The following is a 9,344-nucleotide window of genomic DNA, read 5'->3' as shown; positions in this document are numbered from 1 at the left end:
TGGGTGTGAAGTGTGATGATGAGTTTAGAGTGTTATAAACCTGAAACGGTACCAAATTACCCAAATGGTAAAAGCTGGGAAAACAAACTTACGTCCCTGAACATCACAGAGAAATCTCAGTTTGACAGATTTTGATATCAGCAGTTTTAGCATCACCAGCTTTTACAATTTGAAAATATGGGAAGAGTTTCTCAGTGAAAGTGTCTCTGTGAGTGTAGATGTGAGTCTTATCTTCAGGATTGTAGAAAGACACCTCCCCCCTGTCATAGTCCAGCTGGACTCTGATCCTCTGGAGACTCTTGTTCACTGTGATGGTCTTACTGGCTCCATTATTGTATGTTCCACTGCGATGAAATAGACACCAGATTCCATATTCTGGTGAGAGACATAGCTCCCCCTTCTTGTCCACTGACTCTTTAGCCAAACCCAATGCCCAGTCAGGATGGTCTCCCACCTCCACCTCCCAGCTGTGTTTCCCTGAGCTGAACCCCTCAGAGCCCAGAACCATGGTATACTTAGTGAATCGCTCTGGATTGTCAGGAAGCTGCTGCTTGGTGTCTTCACGTCTAACACTGGTCAGACCATCAGACAGATGAAGCCAGGAGTTTGAAGGAGAGGTTGCCCAGATGTTTGGCCACATCTGTCAGCACTCCTGAGACCAGCTGTGGGTCTGACAGTGAGCACTGGACTCTGGCTCTGGTCTGAGTGGGTTTATAACTGCTGAGGAATGGCACGCTGTGTTTCTGCAGCTCTTCTTCAACAGCAGAGATACTGTCTGACAGAGAGGAGATCTGCTCCTGGATCATCTTCATCTCTCTGCTGATAGTCTTCCCCTTCTGCTCCTCTTCCTCCCTCAGAGCAGCCAGTCTGGACTCCTCTTCCTCTTTCAGGAACTGGTGCAGCTTGTTGAACTCTGCTCTGATCTGCCTCTCTGAGGACAACAGCTGCTTCTTGGAGTGCTGAATCACTTCATTGTATGTATTCTCCACTTTCTTGTATTTGTCCCTCTTGTCCTGTAGAGACTTTAAGTCAGATTTCATCTGCTCCTTCAGGTCACTGACTGCTTGTTCTATAGGAACCACCTTGTGACCCAGGTGGAGAGAAAACTCACAGACAGGACACACAGCTCGATCTTCATCCTCACAGAACAATTTAGGATCTTCTTGATGTTTTCTACACACCCCTTTCGCCTTCATATCTCCTTTTTCTAAAGATCCAGCTTTTTGTCTCCCAGCGAAGGAATCCGCCAATTCCTTCAGTGCAAAATCCACTGCCAGGTCTTCTTTTGAGGATCTTCTCTTACAAATGGGGCAGTTCTTGTTTTTAACTTGTTCCCAGAACTTCTGTAGGCAGCTTGAACAGAATCTGTGGTTGCAGCTCAGAGAGACAGGATCTGTGAAAGTCTCTGAACACACATGGCAGTTCAGGAAACTTTCAAGAAGAGCAGCTTTCTCAGCCATTTGATAATAAAAAAATTGTTCAATAGGTGGTGGACTCACCAACTACTCTCTTCACTTCTCCACTTAATAAACTGCAAACGTGTTTTTCCCAGCGGAATTCTCACGCCCTGTAATGGCGTCTCTCAGCTCTGTCTAAAAATGTCTAAATCTACTTTCATTTTCACTAACCTATATCACAGGATGAATTATTAACAGCAGGGAATGCTGCCATGTCATTATGTCACCAGAAGATGGTGTCAGAGTGAAATGTACTTTTTTAATTCATCACGGGACAATGACTTTGTAATCTGATCTGTCTTGTTTTTAAATATATAATTAACATTATCATTAATTGTCAAAAACATGGAGAGTGTTGTAGTTTTTTGGTGTAACTAGGAGTGAACATTTCAACTGCCTGATTGACACTAAACCAGTTTAACATATTGTTTTCAACCATCTTTCAACCAACTGGAACATCTAACAGGAAACATGTTATGCTGACACTTTTTGAAAACTTTTTTAAAATTTTTATCACACTATAGCACTCTCTTAACGTGCACTTAGGAATCAAAGTTGCTATTCCGTTTTCCTTTCGTTTGCCTATCTAATATCTCATATTCATCACAAGTCAAAGCAGCCAAATCTATTTTGTTTTGTGAATATCTTCTAGAAACATAAGAGCAAAATCAACAATATTAGCAGTTTTGTTCTGATATAACAATTGTGGTGGATACAATAACCGATATTACTGTAAAATTGCAGTTATGACCGATAACAACTTTTTACCAAGTTCGTTTGGATGTGTAAAAAACAAGTTTCTATGATAGTCATAGTTTTTAGATACTGAAAAAAACGGGTAATCACTGTGAGTTTGATAAAGTAAAAAATGAAGAAGAAATAAACATGTGCACCACACAACATTAAAAGCGTCTCTAAACAAATAAGTTTTGGCTTGTGATTTAAATATGACTTCCAGCAATGTTTGTATAGATCCAGCGTTGTTGTTGTTGTTGCTGTGTGTCTATATACTTGTCTTTCTATCTATCTATCTATCTATCTATCTATCTATCTATCTATCTATCTATCTATCTATCTATCTATCTATCTATCTATCTATCTATCTATCTATCTATCTATCTATCTATCTATCTATCTGTCTGTCTATCTGTCTGTCTGTCTGTCTGTCTGTCAAGAAGGCTCTGACACCCCAGCCCCAGGTCTAGTGCTTGGTCCTCAGGGTGCAGAAAGTAAATTGGCATCAGAGGAGCGGAGGCAGCAGGGAAAAAATGCATTCACTTCCCAGCACCTTAACCACAGTATATGCTGCTATTACTTCTGCATTTCCACTTGTGTGCGATTTTAGATGCTGGACTATTACTTAATAGAGGGTTTTTTAATTGTCGTTTTGGTTGGCCAGTGTTATTACTTTTAAAAGAAAAATATGGTGGGCGCCGTATGTGCATGAGCAGGTTATTCTAGCAGTAAAGATGTAATACACTGAACGTGTGTGCTCCAACAGCAGAACCAGACAGTCTATCGTCAGGGTTACGGCCTTCTTATTCCACACTTGACCCCAAATGGAGCTCCCGTTCTATGTAAAACTTATCCCAAGCTCTTGCTGAGGAACTCTGAATAACTGAACACACAAGTAGAGGATCTACTCTAAGCGGGAAGGTATAGTGGATTCGAGCTATAAAAAAATAAATAGAGGAGGGGTGATGAATGAATATTTGATTGGCTCATCTCCAGCCCTGTGTGCTGTAATATTGATGCGGTCCAGAGGCCTTGAGGCCGGCTCTCCCTGGCTCCCAGGTACATTAAAACACAGCTAGCATACCTGAGCTCTCCCTGACCTCCCAGCAGAGAAGACCTGTGTGGTATTATAATTTGTCTGTATGTGTGCATACAGCACTAGTATGTGTTTAGATTTGTACCCGAATACAACTACCTGAGGATTTCTCTCAAAACTTTAAAGTCTCATTAAATGAAAAATTCCTATTTTTCTGTGTTGTCACTTTGAACACTTGACTGTGTTGTCTCATGTCCCAGTTATACCATGGCAACAGAGAGCACATGTTTCTGATTGGCTGGCAGGTTCCTGTTAATATTGTATGTCAGGACTTATCTAACACACTTCTGGTTAATATTGCTTTAACCTGCAGCTTAAATAAGTGCACAAGGTATATTAAACTGCAGCTTACCTTAGCTACAGCACCTCAAATCTCACCGCTGAAACAAGAAAAAGCATCATTTAAATGGGACATCCCAAGTAGGATTGCTAACATAAAAACACCAATACCGAAGACAAACAATTACTGCAAACTTCAGACAATGCATAAAAGCTCCAACACATTTTGATTAGTGTTCATGCATTGTACAGATAATCTGACATCAAAAAACGTCATGAGTCTTCCAACTAAAAAATAAATCACAACCTATTTTAATCCCATTGGTAATGGTTCCAGCTCTACTCTCGATATCAACTTTTACATGTAAAGATTAGTTGTTTTTAATTAAAGAAATGTGATGAGGATTTTGAAAAACCTTCGACTTCACATTACCAGTACTTATATGGCTCATGGGACGCTTTTATTTTTCAACAACGCTGTTTTCATTTTCCAAAGTACCATGGTTGTACTACAAGTTATTACATTTAATTGAATCACTATTTAAAAATGTAAATGAAACCAAGTACCTTAGATTCCCTGTTTCATGCATTCACATCAAGCCATATGATACATTTAGGTCCTTTGCATGGAACTGTGATGGTAGCTGCAGATCCCCTCTGGATTTATTAAATCAAACACACGTGTCCAATCTGCATCTGACTGGTCTCACAGGACAGGAGGTGACTGTGAGGAAAGGCTTGTTGCTCAAGCCTGGTGTACATGATTTAGTACCCCAGGCATCCCATCGTAACTCATTTCATCTGGAGCTAACTGAAAACCTTGAACACTGACTCTTTAATCCACCACTGCACACACAGCGTGTGGGCACAATTTACGTTTCCCAGTCTTTGGTCAATAAAAACCTAGTCTATGTTCATGAGGTTCCACTTCCGGGATTGTTCCACACTCTTTTCGGCCGGATGACCACTATTTTCTGCTTTCTTTGTGTTGGAATTTTAAACTCTGGTGGATTTATGAGGACTATAGTGCTCCTCAGATCTCTGCAGGCTAAATCCAGTTTTCTGTTGCACAACTAAAACAACGTACACGTTCCACCAAAACAAGTTTCTTTCTGCGGCACTGTGGCTCTGTCCGGTGCTTAGCGCTGCCCAAGATGATTGTGATTGGTAAATAGAAATGCCAATAAACCAGAGCATGTTTTTCTCCCATCTCGGAATGCAGTGTGGATTAGCCAGACCTTCCTCTACAGCGCTTTGGAGGAAGGTCTGGCAATGCAACAAAATCTTAATCCAGATCTTTAGATTTTTCTAATTTTGGCTGCTTGGCCTGCGGATGTTTCTGCACTGCACTTCCTTAAGACCATGGGACGATCATAAGAGTACACACTTACTTTATGTTTACTTGTGATTAAAGCCTGTTATCTGTAGGGGGTGCCATTTTATTTATCTGATAGCTGCTGTTGCACAGTGCCGTGCTACCCTGTGTCACTATGTTTTATTTCATTTTCTTAAGTTAAGCCTGTGCTGCATTACAACATTAGGCTATATCATCTTACCATCAGCATTAAAGTTTGATGTAAAGTACCTTTCCCTCCACTCCCTCACAGAGCTCATCAACAGGGTTCAGAAGTTCAATGATGAGTTAACGTTCTAGACTGGGGGATAGATCTGGATCTGTTGAAGGATTTTAAGTCTGTGCCATATTTTTTGTGCATAACACCTAATTATGGGTGAAAAGGTCTGGCTTGCAGTCAACGCCCCAGTTGATCACAAAGCTTTTGAATGGGGTCAGAGTTCTGTGCAGGCCCGTCAAGTTCTTGCACATCCAAACTGGAAAAGGAAATTGTCTTCCTTAATCCATAATCCATCGCCCCAAAAGGCGAAAGGCACATTCCTGACAAAAATATGATGAGCCCAAACCACCAAAAGCAGCAATGTTTGCAGACTGGGGTGTGCAAAACTTTTTGGACCTCATAATGGTATGTGCTATAAAATAGAAGTTTGAAATAAATAAAATAATGTGTGATGCCAATAAATTAATGTTCTCAGGATATAATAAGATAACATGAAATAAAAAACATATCTAAAAGATATGAAATTAACCTAAAAACAGTACAGTTCAGAAAATGGTTGGCATTCATTTTGAAAGAAATGTCTAAAACATGCAAAAACCCTGATTTTTTTAAAAAGAGCCCTCCATTATTGACAGTGGTGTGGGCTGCTGTAAAGGAATGGAAGAGAGAAAGAAAGAAAGCAAAGGAAAGAGAAAGCGGGGTTGTCTTTGGGGGTTTCCAGGTCATATTCATGGAGGATGATAGTTTATTTTTTTTAACATGGTTGAATTATTCAACATCGCTTGCTTTAGAATTTTTTTTTTTCAGAAGAGCACTGGGACATGTAAACCAAGGCCACTGGCAAAACACTAGTTTTAGCTTAGTAACTTTAAAAAAATACACACTCCAATGAAAACTGCAGCTAATACACACACACACACACACGCGCGCGCACACACACGCACACACACGCACACACACGCTGATCGCATATTTAAAAAATGACCCTGAGGAATATCCAATACATTTTTTCATCTAAACAAATGAGGAGAGTTTGGGAAATAATGAAATAATGTGTTTCTATGTGTGTAGATTGTGTTTCTACGTGTATGTATGTTGTGTTTATTGGTGTGCGCATATGAATACAGCTTGGTAGACAGATGTGTAAACCCAACAACACTGAGTTTAAAACAGCAGGGACGAGACAGGTAGCGCTACCTGGCAACACTGATCTGCAAAAGACACCTGGAGCTGCCTGTCACATGCGCGCACATGCCTAGCATGCGCGCGCACACACACACACACACACACACACACACACACACACACACACACACACACACACACACACACACATAAACATATACGTATATATACAAACACACAAGCTGATCACATATGGCACCATATACTTTATAAAACAGATGACCTAGGCGAGGCTTTAAAATTGAGCAAAACCGAACATAATGAAGCAAAGAAAGTCAAGAAATTTAGCAAACATGCACACACAAGCAAACAAACACACACACACGCACAATGCACCACTACTCTATTGAACGTCTTGAGGAAAGGCCGGACCGACAGCTCTTCTGGACGGCTGGGTATGTGTCACCAGCTGTCTTGGATGCATTAGCCACCCAGACCGGACCGTCCCCCCGGCTGCAATGGCAGCCTTGCCTCAGTCCCCTGGCGAGCTACACATCATTAGCCACCATCTTGGCCCTGATGCTTGCTGTGTCCTTCACAACCAGAGGGAGGCCGTGGACAGACTGTGTGAAAGGGTGATGTTGTGATCTTTCATTCGCAAAACTAAAATTGTTTGGGATAACAGAACTGGATAATGAAGCAGTAACTGCCACCACTAGGTTCACTACTTCGGTGTTGACTGAAATATCTCAACAATTATTTGATGGATTGTCTTAAAACTTTGAACACACATTCATGTGACAAATGACTTTGGTGGACTTTGGTGGACCTCTGACATTTTCTCTAGAACCAACATAAAGTCAACATTTTGTCATTTTAAGTAAAATATCTCAACATCTATTGGAAAAATTGCCATTTGGTACAGATATTCATGTTCCCCTCAGGATGAATTGTATTGTCTCTGTAGACAGTGAACATTATAACTAACATTAGCATGTTAGCATTGTCATTGTAAGCATATTGTCATTCTGACAATATCATTTATCTTAGAGCACTGCTGTGTAATTGCCCAGAGACACTAGCATTGCTGTTGTCTTGACGTTTTATTTAATTATTTAAAAATGTCTTCCCTTGCTCATTAACGTGATTCTTTGTGAACACTGAGTCATATATTTCTGAATGTTGTTGATTTTTAATTTGTTTTATTGTCTTTTCCAGAAAAGATAGTTAAATAACATGAATAAACAACAATGAGAGGAAGCTTGGTGTTGAATGTGAGAGGTACCTAGATGAACACTAAATTAAGTGCTTGCATAGCACAGTTGTATGCTGGGTCAGAAAGTTGTCTCTTCCAAAACCCAGGAGAGCTTCATTCAGCCCCTGGTAATGTTGTTATGGCGGCTGACCTAATGCAGCATCCTGTCATTTTGTTGTGTGGCTGTCTCCCTCAGGAACTATTTGTGTGTGTGTGTGTGTGTGTGTGTGTGTGTGTGTGTGTGTGTGTGTGTGTGTGTGTGTGTGTGTGTGTGTGTGTGTGTGTGTGTGTGTGTGTGTGTGAAGAGGTGCAGAGGAAGGGAGGAGGGTTATTACAGTGCATTAAGAGAGAGATTATACGGACGATGCTGACATCAACATGTTAGCTAATTGACATGGGGGATATGCAGTACATGCTGTTTACCAAATCCTCTTTGGGCTCAGACTGAATAAAACACTTACAGGGTGAATGAGTCTCTACAAGCACATACTCATGGAAACTTGCACTCAGGGATTAGAGGATGCCATGGCTCTGATGACCCACAAATGTCTAAAGAAAACCTGAGATGGGCCCGAAAAGATCCTCAGGAAGTAGACCTCGGTAGAGTCCGGGAATTGATGCCATGGCAGGGTGCTCAGTTATGTCTGTTAAGAAAATAGGAAAACTTCTACGTCCTTTTTTAATTTTGTTGCCCACAGAGAGTGCACATGTATAAAACCGTAATACTATAATAATGCATAACTCAGCGTCAGCGGGTGTCACAGCAGCCTTCACCTGGATGGAGCTCAATAAATAACTCTGATGAGTAATTTCTGCTGCAAGGCGCAACAAGTTGTCAGTTGATTTGTGGGTCACATGCTCAAGGCCAAGGCTCACAGCAGCTGTATCGCTGTTGCAATGCTACTCATGTAAAATTCATGATGTCAAGTCCAACTAACAATCTCTTTTCCGTCCTGTCCTTCATATCTCCTCTCTTGCCTTGCCCCACTTCTTTCTCTTCTTATTTTCTTCTCTCTTATTTCCTATCCTCTCTCGTCTTTGATTTAGTTTTCTTCCCTTATCATTTCCTTTCTTTTCTGTCCCCTTATTTCGTCCCCTTCTTTCCTCTCCTTTCCTCTTTTTCTTCTCATTTCCTCTTTTATCTCCTCTCCTTTCTCCTCATTTCTTCTCTCTTTTTTTGTTTTCTATTTTTTCTTCTATCCTCCTGTCTCCTTGTTTCATCTATTGCCTTGTCTCTCGTCATTTTCTCTCCTGTCATCCAGACACAAAGGCTCAGAGGAGCGTCACAATGGAGCATCCCCAAGCTCAGGGCTCCAGACACAACACACACACATCACCGTGCTGGGGCACAGGGAGAAAGTTAACAATGAACAAAACCAACAACAATAATGAGCAATCTGGCTGAAGCAGGAAAACTCATTAAGGTTTTCCCTTTATGAGCGACGGAGTTTCATTTTTTAAGTACTCCTAATGAATGAAAGTCAATCAAAGAAGCAGCTTTACATTTTTGTCTGTTGAAAATTGGATAATTTTGGTACTTAAAAATAACATAATTTTAAATATGAAATACTAAAAACTTTGTTTTGCGAATGTTTTCGGAAAATACATCCAATGCAATCATTTGACCTTAAGAATACACACAATGGATTTTACTAAAAAACTTTTATCTGGGTACAAAGTCTGTGTCACAAAGTCTGTGTCCCTGGATCAGATCGGTGTTTTTTTTTAATTTATTTTTTTAGATAGTAGCCTACCACCAGGGGCACCAAAGCCTAAAATATGTAACAGTAAAAGTACAGGGAAACATTTAACATTTGTTCAGT

General features: G+C 40.6%; 1 protein-coding gene across 1 annotated transcript in view; it reads right to left on the bottom strand.

Moving 5' to 3' along the window:
- Nucleotides 1–1,674, bottom strand: part of LOC116689399 (nuclear factor 7, brain-like) — a 1,958-nt gene extending 284 nt beyond the window's left edge. Inside the window, 2 exon segments of the mRNA XM_032515932.1 lie at nucleotides 1–602; nucleotides 604–1,674. The exon segment at nucleotides 1–602 is cut by the window's left edge and continues 284 nt beyond it. Of these exon segments, the coding sequence (XP_032371823.1) occupies nucleotides 104–602; nucleotides 604–1,460 (1,356 nt within the window). The 5' untranslated portion in view covers nucleotides 1,461–1,674 and the 3' untranslated portion in view covers nucleotides 1–103.
- Nucleotides 1,675–9,344: the final 7,670 nt, after the last annotated feature.

The sequence above is a fragment of the Etheostoma spectabile genome, chromosome 5, assembly GCF_008692095.1.
Source record: "Etheostoma spectabile isolate EspeVRDwgs_2016 chromosome 5, UIUC_Espe_1.0, whole genome shotgun sequence".
Lineage (NCBI taxonomy): Eukaryota > Metazoa > Chordata > Actinopteri > Perciformes > Percidae > Etheostoma > Etheostoma spectabile.
The sequence above is the reverse complement of the archived record's forward strand: the minus strand, read 5'-3'. Positions and strand labels throughout refer to the sequence as shown.